Genomic DNA, 20,134 nt, shown 5'->3' with positions numbered 1-20,134 from the left:
AGCTCCCAGAAGAGATCAGGGCCCTGCGAGACCTCTTACAGCTCCGCAGGGCCTGCAAGACGGAGCTCTTCCACCAGGCTTTCAACGAGGAGCCACCACCACTATTAACAACTGCAACAGCCTGAAGAGCCTGGTCCCTGGTTGGTTGGTTACTGACAGCCTAGGCACGCCGACTACCTCTGAGGACGATCACCAAGCTGAAACGTAAACAACTATGGAATGCACGCATCATTACGACATCAAACAACCAACATTACGACATCAAACAACAGAGCTAGCACTTTAACATTGTATTGTTTTAATGAATTTTTAAAAATGTTTTATTAACCTTTGTTAGTGTGAATTTTATCCCGTGTAAGCCGCCCCGAGCCTGCTCCAGTATAAATCGTAAAATAAATAAATAAATAAAAGAGCCAGAGCCCAGGAGCACCTTAAAGATTAACAAAATTTGTGGCAAAGAATGAGCTTTCATGAGTCACTGCTCACTTCTTCAGTGAATTACGGAGGCTCCTACCCTGCCATTAATTTCGTTAGTCTCTAAGGTGCTACGGGACTCTTGCTCATTTCTACTACTTAAAAAAAGACAGTGATAGAATTTTTGACATTTTTCTTTTTCCATTGTTACCTTCAGATCTACCACCATGGACTGCACTAAAAGGAAAATGACGGAATTGTCTTCCCAGTTGATGTAGGTGGATGCTTTGCACAGCTTCACGCATGCAATGGCGGCACTTTCCGTTAGTTGCCGGCTGCCACTGTGGCCTGCGAGAGCCTTCCTGAGGTTGTCCAAAAAGAGCTTCTGCAAAATCCAGAGGCACACAAAAGAGAAAAGCAAGTTATTACACGCACCAGCTTTTGCCATCTGACCAGCCTGAGCCCCTGGGGCCACCGGGGACCATAACGTTACAGCCCCCCTCAAGCCTCCCAAAATACATATGTGAAACACACACATGCAGAACGGTCATCTGTGCCACTTCATACTCTGTATTCTCCAATAATAACAGGACACATCCGTTGGCAGGTTTTTGCATATACATATGATCTCATGAAGAGGACCATGGGGTCACTTAGACACACACACACACAGAAAAAGACTAGGCACCCAAGACAGTCCAGATTATCCCAGGATGTACTGGAAAGAGGGATGGCAAAAGTACATTTAAAGCCAGCTGCTGCCCTGGGGCTCCAGAAGGAACCACATGTAGACTGGCAGTCCTGTACTGCATCACATTCTTGCCAGCCGCATGTCTACGGTTATGCAGGAATAAGGAAGGGTTAACCTTTTTGTTCATATATCTAGGAGGTTTACAGGCTTTAAAAAACTAGTGTATTGGGCAGACTGCAACCCCCCCCCCAAAAAAAAAAATTCTCAAAAGGCAAAGTGAGAGTCATGGTCTGCTGCCCCAGGGGGTTCGGCTTCGGGATGCTCCAGCGACTGGAGAAATTATTGGTGGGTCTCAAAGACCTCTTTCAATGGACTCTGGCTGAGACAGCAAGAAAAAGCAAAACAAAATCCCCATCACAGAAGGAAGGCAGGCAGGCAGGCAGGCGGACTACGCAGGAGTCATCACGCAGTTTAGATGACTGTAAAGGTAAAGGTAAAGGGTCCCTTGCTTGAAAGCCAGTCGAGACCGACTCTAGGGTTGCGGTGCTCATCTCCATTTCAAAGCCAAAGAGCTAGCGCTGTCCAAAGACGTTTCCGTGGTCATGTGGCCGGCAGGACTAAACACCGAGGTGCACGGAACACTGTGAGCTTCCCACCGAAGCGGGACCTATTTATCTACTTGCAATTTCTTGCGTTTGAACTGCTAGGTTGGCAGGAGCTGGCACTAGAGACGGGAGCTCACTCCATCATGCGGCAACTCGGGTCTCGAACTGCTGAACTACTGACCTTCCACAGCCTGCAGTTCAGCGTCTTAACCACTTGAGCCACCGCAGCTTTAGAGCTACTGTGCTCTAAATGGAGCCGTCTCAGAAGACAGTTCAAAAACGTCAGCTAAGACAGAACGCAGCAGTGACGCCTGTCCAGCACTAGTTAAAGAAAACACATCTTAACAGGACTAAAAGAACCTGGTGGTGGGAAATGCCATCAAACTGCAGCCTATTTATGGTGATCCCACAGGGTTTTTGAGGCAAGAGACATTAAAAGGCAGCTTGCCATCGCCTGCCTATGCGCAGCAACACTGGACTTCCTCCCATTCCAACACAAACCAGGGCCAATCCTGCTTAGCTTCCAAGATCTGACAAGATCAGGCCAGCCTGGAATATCCAGGTCAGAACAAAAGACCGTACAGAACAAAAGCACTAGTTAATATGACTGAAAGCCCTAAAGAGACTGGGATTGGAGAACCTAAAGGACTGCCTGCTCCGACATAAGCTTGCCGTTCAGAAGTCCTTCTGAAGGCCACTGAGTGATTATGAGCAACAGGGCCTTCTCTGTGGTGGCTCCTTGGATGCAGAATGCTTGGCAAAGACGTGTGAATTTTCAGCACCAGGGGACCTTCATTTTGATGCTTTGCTGAAACACAAATACTCCAAATTGCTTCAGGGTCTGGTGTAACATCAAGAACTTAGCTGAAGCACTATGGCTCAGAGGTTACAGCTGAGAAACAAGAAAGTTCTAGTGGTGAAGGTGGTGTGCGTGCACACACGAGTGAGATAATGGAACAGTAATGAGATATATGTAATGTAATTCAAAATTAGTCAGACATTTCTCTTAAGGGCCGTTTCACATAAATACTATTGGAAAGAAACAAAACAACATTTAGAAACCTTCCTGGGGAAGTTGCTAAGCTGAGATTAACATGGCAGATAAGAACATAAGAGAAGCCAATGTTGGATCAGGCCAATGGCCCATCCAGTCCAACACTCTGTCACCGAGTCTCTGTGTCACACAGTGGCCAAAAATACCAGGTGCCATCAGGAGGTCCACCAGTGGGGCCAGGACATTAGAAGCCCTCCCACTGTTGCCCCACCCCCAAGCACCAAGAATACAGAGCATCACTTGCCCCAGAGCCCCTATCTATACCTTGATGGACCTCTGCTCCATATGCTTATCTAATTCCCTTTTGAAGCCGTCCATGCTTGTAGCTGCCGCCACCTCCTGCGTCAGTGAATTCCATGTGTTCATCACTCTTTGGGTGAAGGACTTCCTTTTATCTGTTCTAACCCGACCGCTCAGCAATTTCATGGAGTGCCCACAAGGAGTTCTTGTATTGTGAGAAAGGGAGAAAAGTACCTCTTTCTCAGCCTGCTCTGTCCCATGCATAATCTTATAAACCTCGATCATGTCACCCCTCAGCTGTCGTTTCTCCAAGCTAAAAAGTCCCAAGCTGTTGGGGAGAATTTGAGGAGGTGTAGCTGATGGGGAGAATTTGAGGTTGCTCTGGCCACAAACAGAAGATCTGCTGCCAGATGCTGCATTCTGGTTACCACAATAGTCTGTGATTCTAAAGGATGCTGCAATTTGCTTTTGCTTTTGTCATCAATCATCATTTTGGACACAGTCCTTTTACCATTTGACCCCTAAACTTCATAAGACTCTGAAAGCACCCAGGAGAGTGAAAAGCCATACAAGAGCAGCTGTTTAGCCATACTGGTCCATGCAAAATCCAAGAACACAATCCGTGTAACGCCTTTTATTAGGATCAACCAAATTGACACAAAACGCTGTACAAACATCCGAACCCACTGGAACTCTTCATCAGGCTGGATGTTAGAAACTTTAAATAGTAAGAAACATTACAAGTAGTTCCATCAGGTCTTGAGGTTGTCTGATTTTGCCACGAGAGATTAACATGCCGCTCCTTTGCAATTCTGATGTTAAGAGCAAGTGCTGCATGGATCTCTAAGGACCGCAAGCAGGCAACTGGCAAAACTGCGAAAGGAAATGTGGCTCAACTTCTTCACCACCAGAAGGGAAAGGCTGCCCACTTGCAATCCTATGCAGAACCGCTCCAGTCTAAGTCCAGTGCAAGCACTGAAGTCCATTAAAATTGCACAGGAAATTAGCAGGTGTCTTCAGAGATAAAGTTGTGTATGCCTCCGTTTCTGAGCTTCTTGTCCTTTGTGACAATGACTATATTTAGCACAACCAATGCACTCATCTGTCACTCTTAACCATGGTACATTGTGTGGGTCTCCCAATGGAAATGTAAAAGAACTTGGTGGACACTCACTTTTCTTAATGAAACAGAACAAAGCTGGAGTCCAGTGGGGGCACCTTTAAGACCAACAGAGCTTTATTCAAGGTATAAGTTTTCATGTGCACGCACACACTTCCTCAGAGCTTTGTACCTGGAGAACGGTGTGTGCACAGGAAAGCTTCTACCCAGAATTAAACTCAGCTGGTCTTAAAGGTGCCCCCACTGGACTCCAGCTTTGTTCTGCCACTTCAGACCAACACGGCTGCCCACCTGGTTTCATAATGGCTACAGTGCACCACTGGTACCCACCACCCTTTTCAAATGTGCCTCCGATAATGTTTCTGTGATCAGTTACCTTAGGGGTCCCCAATAGGGTGCCCCTCAACACCTGTTTTGATGCCTGGCAAGTGTTTTCAGGAAGTTGGGCAGCGAGGCTGCTGACAGATTGTAGATTTTTTAAAAAATGTCACTTTGGCGGCACCTGACACCAGTGCTCCCTCTAAGCTGCGGAGTCTTGTGAGCAAAAATTCTACTTTGTGAGCTACTGGCCTTGAAGTTGTGAGCAAGCAATTTGGCTACTGCATCAATTAGTTTGCCCTGGAGCCCTCTTTCCTGAGCTGAAACAAAAATGTGTGAGCTGGAGGCTAAAAAACTGTGAGCTAGTTCACACTAACTCAGCTTAGAGGGAACACTGGCTGCCACCTCAGCATGAGAATCTACACTGTGTGACCGAAGTTAAGCTGTGGCAGCCATTTTGTGTCTGGCTCCATCTCCTGTGGGAGCCATTTTGTTGCTGTGCCGACCATACTCCGTCAGAAGTCCAGAAGTGCCCACAGGCTCAAAAAGGTTGAGGACCCCCAAAGAATATGACTTTTGCTCAAAAAGTGGAGTTAATTAACTTAACAGGATTCCAGTTGGAAAAAAGAATTAAATATTTGGGAATATATTGAACTCCAAAGGGCAGCTCTTTGCTGAAGGGTAAGTACCTGAAATTACTCCAAGAAATTAAGAAAGATTCAGAAAGATGGAAAGATCTCCACCTATCTTTGATGAGAAGGATTGCAGCTGTCAAAATGACGTACCATTTTTTACACCAGACTATTCCTGTTTGCATCAATCAATCTTTTTTTGAAGATATGAATAAGCTAACATCTAATTTTATTTGGCAAGGGGAAAAGTCAAAAATTAAATTGAAAGCACTGCAAGATTTCAAAAACTGACACAATCACATTTAACTTTAAAAGGGGTAACTTATCTGATATGAGGGGACATGTGAGGAAGAAACTGAAAGGAAATGTAGAAAGGGTCAAAACCATTGGGGAAGCTTGGAGACTATTTAAAACTACAATCCTAAAAGCTCAGAAAAAATATATACCGCAGGTTAGGAAAGGCACAAATAGGTACAGAAAAAAGCCTGCATTGTTAACAAACAAAGTAATGGAAGCTGTAAAAGGTAAAAAGGATTCCTTTAAGCAGTGGAAAGCTAGTCTCAGTGAGGTTGATAAAAAGGAACACAGGCTGTGGCAAATAAAATGCAAGTCCGTGATCAGGCAGAAAAAAAGGGAATATGACGAGCATATAGCAAACAAAAAGACCAACAATAAAACTTTCTTCAAGTACATTAGAAGCAGAAAATTAGCCAGGGAGGCAGTGGGGCCCTTGGATGACCAAGGGGTAAAGGGAGTACTGAAGGATGATAGCGAAATGGCTGAGAAGCTGAATGCATTTTTTGCCTCTGTCTTCACTCTGGAAGATGAGAAGTGCTTGCCTACTTCAGAACCACTGATTTCGGGAGGAGTGTTGAAAGACCTGAGTCAGATTGAAATGACGAGACAGGAGGTCCTACGACTGATAGACAACTCAAAAACTGATAAATCACCAGGCCCGGATGGTATACATCTGAGAGTTCTGAAAGAATGCAAATGTGAACTTGTGGATCTCCTTACAAAAATATGTAATTTTTCATTAAAATCTGCCTCCATTCCTGAGGACTGGAAGGTAGCTAATGTCACTCCCATCCTTAAAAAGGGTTCCAGAGGAGATCCGGGAAATTACAGGTCAGAGTCTGACGTCGATACCAGGTAAGTTGGTGGACACTGTTATTAAGGAAAGAAGTAGTAGGCACACTGATGAACAAAAACTATTGAGGAAGAGTCAGCATGGGTTCTGTAAGGGAAGATCTTGTCTCACTAACCTGTTAGTGTTCTTTGACGGAGTGAACAAACATGTGGACAAGGGGGACCCAATAGACGTTGTTTTCCTTGATTCCCAGAAAGCTTTTGATAAAGTTCCTCATCAAAGGCTTCTAAGTAAGCTCAATAGTCACGGGATAAAAGGACAAGACATTTTGTGGATCAAAAACTGGCTAATTAATAGGAAACACAGAGTGGGTACCACAGGGGTCAGTACTGGGTCTGATGCTTTTTAACTTGTTCAGTAATGATTTGGAATTGGGAGTAAGCAGTGAAATGGCTAAATTTGTGGATGACACGAAGTTGTTCAGGGTGGTGAGAACGAGAGAGGATTGTGAGGCACTCCAAAGGGATCCGTTGAGGATGGGGGAGTGGGTGTTAATGTGGCAAATGGGGTTCAATGTGGCCAAGTGCAAAGTGATGCACATTGGAGCTAAACTATAAATACACATCGATGGGGTCCGAACTGGCAGAGACTGACCAAGAGAGAGATCTTGGAATCGTAGTAGATAACTCAATGAAAATGTCGAGACGGTGTGAGACTGTAATAAAAAAGGAAAACGCTATGCTCGGGATTATTAGGAAGGGAACTGATAACAAACCAGCCAGCATCATAATGCCCCTGTAGAAATCAATGGTGTAACCTCATTTGAAGTCCTGTGTACAGTTCTGGTCATTACACCTCAAAAAGGATATTATAGCATTGGAAAAAGGGCAACTAGAATGATAAAAGGGTTGGAACACTTTCCCTATGAAGAAAGGTTAAAGCGCTTGGGGCTCTTTAGCTTGGAGAAACGACGGCTGAGAGGTGACATGATCGAAGTTTATAAGATTATGCATGGGGTAGAGCAGGTTGAGAAAGAAGTATTTTTCTCCCTTTCTCACAATACAAGAACTCATGGGTACGCAATGAAATTGCTGAGCAGTCAAATCTCAGCCTTTGCTAGATATATACGCCAAATAGGGAGCTATATCTACATGCTTTAGATGTCCTGTAACACAACCAGCAGTGCTAATGTTATCAACCAACACTGGAGACTACTATGCTGAATGAACGAGCCAACAATGGTTAGGCCAGTTGTGCAGAACAGGAACATGACAGGCTTTGGCCTTTTTGAGAGGCCACATTTGGCAGCAGCAAGAAACGGATTTAGATATGTATATCCCACCTTCCCCCACCCCAGGAGACCCAAAGCAGGCTACGACATCCTCCTCCCCTCCTCCTCCCCTCCTCCATTTGATCCTCACAGCCCCATGAAGTCAGTCTGGCAGAGGGAAAGGGACTGGCCCAAGGGCACCCAGAAAGCATCCACAGCGGAGTGGGAATTGGGACATGAGTCTCTCGAGTCCTGGTCCAATACTCTGACCGTTAGACCACACTGGTTCTCCAAAGTGACCTCGGCACTGGAAGTTGCCAGCCAATGAGTGGCTGAACCTGACAGGTGGATCGGAGAAGGCAGGATTTTCAAAAGCAAATGGCAACTGATAACTATTTTTAAAAAAATCTGGAAGACCAAAACAGTGTCGTAATTTTTTTCTCTAGGGTAACTTAGGGGAAAACCATGTAAGATACCCTGAGCTCCCGGGAGGAAAGGCCTGGGGGCAAAAAAGTAAAAATCTGGGGGGGGGGGAATCCTATGCTTTCCCAAATACTTTTTTTTAATGCTGGGCCTCAGTTCCCCAAGATTTTTCTCTGCCCATTGCACAATCTGGGAGGCTTCCCTTTGTAGGGTCGATGATCTGGAGCTCTCATTTGTTCAGGTAAGTCTTAGCTGTTACATTGTCGGTTCAGATCAGGATGTAACATCTGCTTATCGGGGGGGGGGGTCAAAATGCACCATGGCCAGGCAAATGGCATGTAGCTTGAGAAAGTTGATCAGTAGGTGAGTTTCCACAGTGGACCACTGACTGTGAACTGGTTGCCCCTCCAGGGTGGCTCCCCAGCACAAAAGGCTGGCGTCCGTGAAAATCTGCAACTCCTGTGGAATCCAGTATTTCTTCCGCTGTAAGAGGTTGGACGTCTTTGTCCACCACAGTAGGCTGTACTTTGACTTGAGGGGAATGCAGATGGTGAGCTCAACCTTCCTGGATACCTGTACTTGATATGGTTTTAGCAACTGTTGGAGTTCTCTGGAGTGGAACCTTCCCCACTGAGAGCAACAGACCCATCTGTTGAGAGACCCATCTGTTGAGAGCAACAGACCCATCATTTTAGTAAGAGCCATCAGAGAGGAGGACCTGCTCCAGATGATGGTTGAGGCCATCTCCTTAACCTTCTTCACTTTGTTGACCAGCAGGTACAGGCAACTAGTGGTGGTGTACATTAATACCCCCAGATGTTCTAGGCGTTCTGATGGTACCATTGAACTTTTAAAGATTCACAATGAATCCAAACTTTTGGAGACATTGAATGGTTTTGACCGTGTCTTGTACTTATCTGGGTCTGGAGAAAGATTGAATCAGGAGGTCATTTAAGTAGGGGTGAACATGAATTCCTTGTTCCCTTAGACTCACTATAGTGGTGGTGGTGTTTTTTAAAGTCCCTCTCATTTATTGCATTGGAACTATTATTTTTTTAATTTTTATTTGGTTTTAATATTTTATAGGACAGGAAGGATACAAGGGATGGGATAAGAGGATGTGAAAAGACATCACAGGAACTTCCATCACATTTATATAAAAGCTGTTACAAATTTTCCATCTTAATTCTTTGTTTCCAGATCTCTTTCATTTATATAATTACTAAAACTAGTAACAGTTAATCAAATTGCTAAAACCTTCTATTATGATTCCTGAAAAAAGTCAGGTTCTTTACAGTTTGAGTTTCTCCAAGTCTATAATAGTTGTATCCATTACTTCTGGTCTTCAAAGTTTTTTTCCATAGAATGGTATCCAATTGTCTCTCATGTTTTGTTTGCTTCGGACTTTTAACAAGTCCGACAATATATCCATTTCTGCTGTTTCAAATTTTTTTGTCAAAATTTCATTCTCCATTGGTATCTCTGATTTCTTCCAATAGTTAGCATAAAGAATTCTTGCTGCTGTAACTATATGTATAATTAAGTGCCTAACTTTCTTATCTTTTACATCAGGCATAATATTGAGCAAAGACATTTCAGGTTTAAATGGTAATGATATCAAACATACTTTTTGTAACATTTCATGAACCCTTCTCCAATATAACATTGCCTCTTTACACTTCCACCAAACATGAAAAAAGCTTCTCACCCATATCTTACATTTGCAGCATTTGTCAGACATTTCAGAGTACATTCTAGCTAATTTCTCTGGCATTATATGCCACCTATAGAACATTTTATATAAATTCTCTTTAAAAGAAACCAATTTTGTTATTTTAACATTTGTTTTCCATATTTGTAACCAATGATCAAGATCAATATTATAGCCAAAATGTTGGGCCCATTTTATCATTCATTCTTTAATCACCTCATCCTCCATCTGTAACAAATGCACACAAAAATTCTTAATTAATTTATCTTTTATTTCATATAAAAGTGTATCATACGCTTATTGTTCTGCATCAAACCCCTGAGGTTTATCTTTAGCATATCTAGATTCTAACTGTACTCTTGTCCACCAATCCAAATATATATCCTGTTCCTCTAATTCTTCTTTGGTCTTCAACCTATCTTCCTTTCCTAATAAATCTCCATATCTAACTACTTTTTCCTTTTCCAATAATACAGGTTGAGTAAATGCTTCCACCAGAGATACCCATTTCAGGATCTTCACATATCTTTCCCCTTCTTTCCCCTACTAGCAGCACTGCTTTCCTCACCAAATGGCTTTTAAAATATTTGTGATTGTCCGCTTTTTGATACCAAAGGTAAGTATGCCATCCTAACTTTAAATCATGTCCCTCCAGTTTTAGAAGTCTAGTATTTTCCGTTCTTATCCATTCTTTAATCCATGTCAATGCACAGGCTTTATAATGTGTTCCCCAGTCTGGAAGACCAAAGCCTGCATTCTGTTTAAAGTCCTGTAGTGCCTTTAATCTTATTCTCGGTTTCTTCCCTTGCCATATAAATTTCCTTCTTATTTTAATCAGTTCCTAAAAGTATAATTGCTTCTGTAAAATTGGAATCGTTTGAAAAAGAAAAATAAGCCTAGGGAGGATATTCATTTTAATTGCAGCTATTCTTCCCATAAATGATAACTGCAAGTTGTTCCATTTGTCTAAATCTTTTTGGATTTCTTTCAATAGTTCCATATAATAATCTTCCATCAAAGAGCTACATTTATTTATCAAAGTAATACCTAAGTATTTTACTCTTTGGTCTGATTGAAATCCTGTCTTCTCAACCAGCTCGTTTATCATATGTTGTGCTATAATTTTTGTAATAATCTTTGTCTTTTATCTACTCACTTTCATTCCCGCCATCTCGCCTAAGTCCATTAAGTTCTTCATCAAACTGTCTATAGAAGTGGTGGTATCTTCCAAAATAAAAGCTAAATCGTCCGCAAAGGCCTGTACTTTGAATTCTTCTGCACGTATTGTTCCTCTAATACCTTTATCTTTCCTAATGATGAATAATAACGGAGATAACAGACATCCTTGTCTTGTTCCCTTCTCCATTGGTATCTCTTTTGTTAAATCTCCATTAATTCTCACTTTAGCACTCTGTCGAGTATAAATTACTTAAGTCTTCTTAATAAAATCTTCTCCAGCATCAATCACACGTAATTGCTCCGTCATAAAATTCCAACTAACATTTCTCTGCATCCCAAAAAATTAATGCCATTTGTTTTTCTGGGTGTGCTTCATAATATTCCAAAATATTTATAATTATTCTTACATTATTTCTCAATTGTCTCTTTGGCAGAAAGCCTGCTTGATCTTGATATATTATATCTAGCAGTACCTTCTTCAAGCACGATGCTAAGATAGCTGCAAAAAAATTTTAATCCACATTTAAAAGCAAAATTGGTCTATAATTTTTCACTTCTTTAAAATCTGTATTTTCTTTATTTATCAAAGAGATAGTAGCTTCTTTCCATGATTGTAGTAAATTCCCTTCTTCCAATATGTTTTCCAGCACCATTTTATATGGTATTAATAAGCAATCTTCAAAAGTGCTATAATGTTCTATTGGGAGTTCATCTGGTCCAGGCGCTTTGCCTTTATTTTGTTTCTTGATTGTATCTACAATTTCTTGTAGTGTTACAAGTCCATTTAATTTTATTTATTTATTATTATTTTCCGCATTTATATCCCGCCCATCCCGTAAACAGGCTCAGGGCAGGTTACAACATTTAAATAAATACAATAAAATTTAAAACATATTAAAACATATAACAACCCTATTCTCCAATCCCAAAATACCATAGCAAATCAAGTTTCTACAAACATATAATGCAGCCCCCCCTTTTCTATTTTCAAACCAATATTTAGCAAATAAACAGCTTTACTGTCACAGCAGGCATTCTCTAACTCACAGTCAGTAAATCACTTCCACAGATAAGGGTGTTTCTTCACTCTGAATTTCCAGAGCTATTCCAAATATGAACAGAGCTTCTTTCTGCCTCCCAGTCTTTTTAAACATGCCTCAGTTTTAAAATGCCTGTTATTTGTCTTCAATCTGACGTTTCAGGGCTAATCCAAATACGGACAAGCTTCATGCCACATCATGCCAAAAGTGAAACCATAAAAAATAAGATCCACATTGCTTCCACCCCACCAGCAATCCGTGGCCAAGTTCAGACTGGCAGTTTGGCCCAGCAGCCAAACGTTTCAGGAGCATTTCAGTAGCGGATTAAAGGGGCAGGTTTACACAGGCACATCTGTCAGGTGTCCCCCAGCTATACTCAAGTCATCTTGTACCGCTTCCCTCCCAAGTTTAAAAAGTACCAGGTGAAAGTGGTAGCAAACAGTGTGTAGAGTGGTTTGATTCCGGTTCCCTGATGTATGAATGCAAGTGCCGCTAAGGCAGGAAACACCCGCAGTCATTGATAATAGGCGCTGGCTGTTTCCATGGCAGGCGCCCATGCGCCCATGTGCATAGGTGCATGCAGCGGAGCACAGAAACAGCCACTAACAGCCCACCAGGGGCGGGCCAACAGTGCAAATGCTCCCTTGTGCTTCCTCCACGGTATCCTCCCACTTCATTCGCTGCAGTGTGAATGGGAATACCGCAAACAAGCCATTCCCGGTCTGTTCCGGGTCTTCTTTGCCACGACTCCCTAGCACTTCAAATTGCCAGTCTGAACTCGGCCCATAATTCTCAAAGTCAGACCAAATAAAGCATCCTTTTTAAACACAATGACTCTGGGTATTTAAGCTACTGTATATCTTTTGCTTGTATATCAGACTGCACTCCTCAGGAAGGCCGTAGTATCGGAGCAGACTCTCATTCCAACCAGATCGCTTCCTATACACTGTCTCTCCCTCTCCAATTAGAGTGAAAGCTGGTTTCAGACTCACTACAGTGTTGATCAGCACATCTGAAAACACCCTTGGTGCCACTGAAAGACCGAATGGCAAGGCTCTGTATTGGAAGTGTTGGTTTCCCACACAGAAGCATAGAAATCTCCTGTGTCCAATCATAATTGGGATGTGTAGGTAGGCTTCGGTGAGATCAATTGATGACAGTCTTGTTGTTGCAAGGCTTCCATTATCTACCTCAGCATTTCCATTCTGAAATGCAGTAATTTTACAAACTTCTTTAGGAATTTGAGGTCCAGGATGGCCATCCAATCCCATATTAGTCGCGATGGATCCTGGGAGTTGTCCACTGTGTTTAAACTGTTTTAACTGCATTTTATTGCACTGCGTACCTTAATTGTTTTTAACTTGAGGTGTTGTATTACACCTCTGTGTTTTGTAAGCCGCCCTGAGCCCGCGTGCAGGGAGGGTGGGATATAAATGAAATAAATAAATAAATAAATAAATAAAAATCCAGTCTCCATTCTTTTTTGGGACTGTGAAGAAGTTCAAATAAACCCCACGTCCCTGTTCCGAGTTTAGTACAGTTTCAATGGCTTGAATTCTTTGCAGGTGTTGTATAGTCTCTTCCGTTCTCAGGCATTTTGCTTGATTTGTGTGGAGAGGGAGGGAACAAAGCAATCCGGGGAAATTTGGTGGAACTCTATTGAGTATCCATTGGATATGAAATCCTTGGTCCTTCTGCCTGCCATTGAGTTCTTCCAGATATCTTTGAAATGAAGCATATGTTCCCCTACTGGAAGGGTCAGTGAGTCATACTGTCTAGAGTTTCCCCATGATGGTCTTCTGGTGTCATGTCGGAATCTTGGTAGCATGTGCTAATCTTATTGAACAGGTTACCAAATTTAAATATCTTGGGGTTTATTTCCGATCTAATGTGTCTTGGACAACTCATATTAGAAATACACGATCTACAGGGGTTTTTTTATTTTAAAGGAGGACAATATATTCCAGCTGCCATTACTGTATATAACAAAGCAGAATCACAATTTTTAAATAGTTTTTATTATTTTAAACAAAACAAATAGCCAAACAAACATACATGAGAGTAATAATAACAATGTTCTATTTCTTAAACCACCCCATACATATATGTCTAATTGCAGGCCTATGTTAAACACTACACTATTTTTAAATATTTAAGCGCTATCAAAAACATTTTATTACCATTTTCTATAAATCCAGATTTAAGTATATCTTAAAATTTCATAAACACATACGTCTATAACTCTATAGATTAACAAAACATGTTTCTTCTATTTAAGCATTGTTTAAACATTCTACAACAATCTTTTATAAGATACATTTAGATATTAAATTTATACAATTCCCCAAATTCATAGTCAAATTCTATTCTCATGCTATTTGTTCTAATTGTTTTAACGTCACAAAAAAAAATTCTCTAGCCTACCTCTTAGATCAAACTGAATTCTTAATATCAGCCTTGATTACACATTTTAAAATAATCTTCTGGGTTTTTTTACATACCTATATTCCCTAATCAATCTACCCCAATTACACAAGCTCATAGGATCCTTAAATCAATCTTGTTTATAGAACACCTTTTATATCAAATAAAACTTTGATACCTTTATAAGTTTACAATCTACGCAATCCTCTGTTATAAGCCTTACCTAAATATGTTAACAGCATTCTGTGCGCCTTGGCGTTTAGTCATGCCGGCCACATGACCACGGAAATGTCTTTGGACAGCACTGGCTCTTCAGCTTTGAAACGGAGATGAGTACCGCAACCCTAGAGTCACTCGACTGGCTTTTGAGCAAGGGAACCTTTACCTTTACTTAAATATGTTAAAGTATTTAAACTTACTTCTCTAACCAATCTTATTCAAATAAACGTTCATAAGTGTTCTCTAGACCAATTTTTTTATAGTTTATTCTCTTATAATTTATATCATCTGTTATAAGAGTTTCTAAAACACTTAAAATTAATCTTCCCTTGAATATTTTTAATATGAGCTATATATTACAACCAATGTTAATCAATTTTCCATATATAAAAATTCCCTGGACCAATTTTATAATTTGCAGTTATATGAATATATATATATGAAAAAAGGGGATATTCCCCAGCCCATCTTAGTCAGCTGCACATAAATAAGGTTCCCCTAAACCAATCTTATTTATAGGGCTTAATTCTTTTCTTCTTTTTGTGATTTCTACTTTTCAATAAAGTCTTGATTCTATGACTCTTTTCCTTGTAGGTAGAGAAGATTTCTTTTAAGACTCGCCATCTGTATTCAATTTCTAAGGTAGTAAGGTAAAGGTTCCCTTGCTCGAAAGCCAGTCAAATCCGGCTCTAGGGTTGCAGTGCTCATCTTCGTTTCAAAGCCGAAGAGCCAGCGCTGTCCAAAGACGTTTCCGTGGTCATGTGGCCGGCATGACTAAACACCAAGGCGCACGGAACGCTGTTACCTTCCCACTGAAGTGGTACCTATTTATCTATTTGCAATTTCTTGCTTTCGAACTGCTAGGTTGGCAGGAGCTGGAACTAGAGACGGGAGCTCACTCCATCATGCGGCACCCGGGTCTCGAACTGCTGAACTACCGACCTTCCACAGCCTGCAGTTCAGCATCTTAACCACTTGAGCCAGTAAAGGATTCCATAAATTCTGTTTTATCTTCTCTCTAGAATATTTTTCCCTTTACAACTTTGAGGATTCCAGAGTTTAACAGTCTTTTAGTAGATCTGTTATTCTCACTGTAGATTGGGTCAACTTGTTTGTGGTGGTGTTTTACGTCCTGCAGCTTGGTGCTGAGGTTACTTTTCACTGTAGGTTAGGTCAACTTGATTGTAGTGTTGTTCTACATCTTGCACAGTTTAGTGCTGAGGTTCCTTTTTTCTATAGGTTAGACCCGCTTGATTGTAGTGTTGTTGTGCATCTTGCACAGTTTGGTGCTGGGGTTCTTCTGTCTTGCCTGTAGTTTGGCTTAGTGTAGTAGCTTTTTTGTCTAGTATTCAAAAGCCTTTTTAGCTGCCAGATTGACTGCATCAACAGTTATAAACTGAAGCTCCTCCCAGGACAACTGGAGCAGGTTGGTTTCTGCAAAGCTGTCTAAGCATCCATTATCTGGCTTTTTTTTTCTGTGTGTCCTGATCACCCATTTTAATGCGATAGCAAAAGTCCCAGTTCAGTCCAGTAAAACCCAAAATCTCTGCAAATTATTTGTCGATATTCTCTTCAGATAGTAGCTCTCATAGAGATATTAGCAACCGAGAATCCTTCAACACAAATCAAGTGCTTTGCAGCTCTACAATAGACTCTAGACATAATAAACTCCTCCGTTCTCAGCAATGAAGCATGAAGTCATAAAAAGTTGTCACAAAATAACAAATTCCACTCTAAATAACTCACTTTTTAAAAAGAAAACTTTATAATCCTTTTGTAGAAGCTCAAACAACAGTCCCTCTTTGCCCCAAGAAGAGTTTAGCTCAGCTTTCTTTTCATAATTGTCCCAGCCATTCCATGGAGGAAGGGCGGGGGGATTGCACCCTTTCCTTGTCCTTTTAAAACTTTTTTTTAAAGATCGTCAGTTTCTTTAATGTTGCTTTTACAGGTACTTACAGTGTATATCTTCATTGGTGTTATTGATGAGGCTCAAATAACACTCTTCTCATGGGGCGCTCACATCTGGTGCAGTTATGGCTGCCATAACTGCACCACTTTGTTCCTTGCTTCTGGGATGATCCAGGGCTTCAACCCGCTCGCTACCACTCGCGAGGGGCCCAAATCAAGTCCCTTGCACCAGACCTCCCTCCGGGAGGTCCAGTAAAGTTCAGGATCCCCCGAAAACTCCCCTAAAAAGAACAAAGAGCCGGCAGTGTCCGGGAGTGATTCCCAGTGTCGTGTCGATGCACTGCAGCCCCTCCCCTCCAGAATCGCAATTTTTAATGGAGCACCTTTGTGGGTTGAAGCTTGAGAGAATCAATCAACTCCCATCTGAATTATTTTATCAAAAAAATTACAGGTGCTCCTAACTGCATTGTTGGAGTATCACTGAGGGCAGAACTAGGTCTCAGATCCTTCGAAGCTTGGATCTGGGGCACAACCTTTAGATTCTGGGTCAAGATTTTATTTTCCATGGAGTCAAATGGATACTTATATCTATTGCAAGCAGACTCTTAGCAAAGTCCATGGAGCAAATTGGTTGAAAGTTGTATCCGGACTCTAGGAATCTCCCCTCATGATCTGACAGAACAAGGGCCTTCAGCTGCTCTCTCATTAATATTATGCTGTCTGGAAAAATTGGATACTAGAAGTACCATGATAAGAGCATGCAGAGGGTGTTCACCTTTATATTTAGGTTTAATGTTACCACAATCTCTTCCAGCCTATTTTGATTTCCTGACAGTTCCACGCTATAGACGATTCTTTATGCTAGCTAGATTGAGTGCTATTCTGTCAGGGGAGCTATCGGATGCTTAAATAAGATGCCTTACTCTGAGTGACTGTGTCAATGCAATTCTGGCCAAATAGGCACCCTTCAACATTACCTATTCAACTGTAATTTGCTTATGGTTCAGGAGATAGTTGGATAAACCCTATATCTAGGACTCTAAGAGTGAACTGAATAATTTGAGGTTTCTTCTATCTGGGGTGGGTTTTAATATTACATTGACAGTTGCCAAGTTCTTTTCTCGGTCAATTAAGATTAAAAATCATTAATTTTTTTACATTATATAGACACATGTATTAAGTAAATTTACTTCTTTTTAAAAACATTTTTTTAGTGTGACACTGTTCAGAGCCAAATTGGCTGTAAGAGCAGTTTCATTAAAGTAGAAGTAGCGTGTGCTGGAAACGAAAGGAAGAACTTTCAAAGTATCTCTTATCCCCGCATCTTAGGGTCTTGGGAAGAGCCTTTTCCCTAACTAGGATCTTGTCCAGTGACTCTTCAAAAAGGCTATGACTATAGCTTTTGATTGGTAATCATCTTGACAGGCTCTATGTCAAAGAGTCCTTCTAGCTGCTGCTGCTGCTGCTGCAGAGAACATATCCCAAGATGAAAACATCATTGCGTCTAGGGTGGCATCTGCTGTGAATGAAGAGGCTTTTGAGATTCTATTGGTTCTTTCTAATAAACGGTGGTTGTTATCCTGAAGGAATTGAATGACTTTTCTCGTCCAAACTATGTTCTGGATACCAGTGAGGCCACTGCTGACTCTAGGGGGCGGTGCTCATTTCCGTTTCCAAGATGAAGAGCCAGCGCTGTCCAAAGACATTTCCGTGGTCATGTGGCCGGCATGACTAGATGCCAAGGTGCACAGAACGCTGTTACCATCCCACCGAAGTGGTACCTATTTATCTACTTGCAATTTCTTGCTTTCGAACAGGAGCTGGGGCCAGAGTTGGCAGGAGCTGGGGCCAGAGACGGGAGCTCACTCTGTCATGCGGCACTTGGGTCTCAAACTGCCAAACTACCGACCTTCCGTTCTGCACCTCAGTGAAGTAACCTCTACCTTGTTTCCCCCAAAATAAGACCTACCCCAAAAATAAGCCCTAGCAAGATTTCTATGCATTTGTGATATAAGCCTTAGTGTGTCTTCTTGTGAAAAAATAAATATAAGACAGTGTCTTATTTTCGGGGAAACACGGTAAGCCACTGCAGCCCCTAATGCTGCCAGAGTTAAATAATAAATATTGAAATTCTTCACTCTTTAAGAATCTAAATAGATGGCTCTGGGATCTCTATCTCCCCTTCTTTTTCGTCAGTGAGGAACTTCTCCTCCCTCTCAGTTAGATCACAATCTGAGGAAGTTTCTTCCCCTCAACAGATATGATCTTTCCCTCTTTTTTTGCCAGCAGGCCCTTTCTGAGCCGCTGTGGTGGGCCAATGGGTTTTTTTTTCCATTTCACTCTGTGGAGAGGATGAGGAGGAAGACGTAGAATGGATTCTATGTATATAAAAATTATAAATCTCCTCTCTCATCGTTTGTCTGACAAGGGGAAGGAAATCTGGGGGGGAAGAGGAGGGATCCGGAGCGGCTGACATTACTGCTGTGATGAAAGGCTCTGAAGTCCTCTGCTGTGGACTCCTGATCAAAGGCTGACTCCTGCTCTACGGAAGGCTGTTGGCTGGCTCCGCTAAGTTCCGTGCTCTCCCGGAGCACCGTGGAGGCAGAACTAGGTTCACTGTGATTCCTGCCTGTGTGCACAGTTTGGCCGCCATCGGTGATATGAGGAATTGCAGGAGCCGCAGCCTCGGGAGCAGATTACGATTAATGGCATTTTTGGCGCCTTTTTTATCTTTGCCACTCTTATGCGGTCCCATTAGGGAAGCCATAGCAAACCCACTGAGAGCCAGTTTGCTGTAGTGGTTAAGTGCACAGACTCTAATCTGGGAGAACCGGGTTTGAGTCCCCACTCCTCCACATGCAGCTGCTGGATGACCTTGGGCAAGCCATAGTTCTGACAAGAGCTGTCCTTGAAAGAGCAGTTCTGGAAAGAGCTCTCTCAGCCCCACCTACCTCACAGGGTGTCTGTTGTGGGGAGGGGAAGGGAAAGGAGTTTGTAAGCCGTTCTGAGACTCCGAGTGAAGGGCAGGATATAAATCCAATCTCTTCTTCCTCTTCTTCTTCTTCATGCCGGCTCCTCTGTTGTCACACTGAACACCAGCTCTTAGTTGCTATGGCTCTGAGCAGCCAAGAGAGACTCACTCAATGTACAGGAGAGGCAACAAAATGGCCGACACAGTAAAATCTGGCTCTAAATTGCTGACTTTGTCTTTCTTCTCCAATAAAACAGAAGGGTACAGAGGAACAACTCAGAATAGAAGAATAAGATTCGAATTAGAGTTCAAAGTGTAAAGGAGAAGAAAAAGGATTTAGATATCGGCAAAGCCTGATCTGAGCAGCTCTCGCTACTGAGGACCCGGCCTGACAAGGTCCCATTTTTGTCAAATCCGGCCTTCATAACAAATGAGTTCGACACCCCTGGACTATAATTTACAGCACTAGATAAAAGCTTATGTGTATTTTGTTGGCATATGCAACAGTTAAATCCAAAATGCATTTCTGCATCAAAAGCACATTTCCATTGTAAAGCTAAGAAGTCAGACATTTTCTGTTGTTGATACTTAGGTTTGTAAAGCTTTGTCTACTATTTAGGAAAATCTCTTGTTTGTTCATAGGACAATAACTGGAGAAAGACTGTTGGTTATATTGATGAGTATGTTGTATGCCCATCAATATCCTAATCATGGTTGTTGAACCTATGCATATGCTGTATATTTGTCTGTATACGTAATCTAGTTTGGAAGAAAAAAAGGACCATCTTCACATACAAGGTTGTCTTTGCTTGTGGAATGGTGTTA

General features: G+C 41.8%; 1 protein-coding gene across 1 annotated transcript in view; it reads right to left on the bottom strand.

Annotated features, from left to right (window-relative positions):
- NF1 (neurofibromin 1) overlaps window positions 1–20,134 on the bottom strand; it is a 306,134-nt gene that overhangs the window by 264,816 nt on the left and 21,184 nt on the right. Inside the window, exon 9 of the mRNA XM_015421915.1 lies at window positions 626–799. Coding sequence (XP_015277401.1) covers window positions 626–799 — 174 coding nt within the window. The remainder of the gene's footprint in view (window positions 1–625; window positions 800–20,134) is intronic.

The sequence above is a fragment of the Gekko japonicus genome, unplaced genomic scaffold (genome assembly GCF_001447785.1).
Source record: "Gekko japonicus isolate JY-2015 unplaced genomic scaffold, Gekko_japonicus_V1.1 scaffold43, whole genome shotgun sequence".
NCBI lineage: Eukaryota > Metazoa > Chordata > Lepidosauria > Squamata > Gekkonidae > Gekko > Gekko japonicus.
This window is presented reverse-complemented; position numbering and strand designations above follow the sequence as displayed.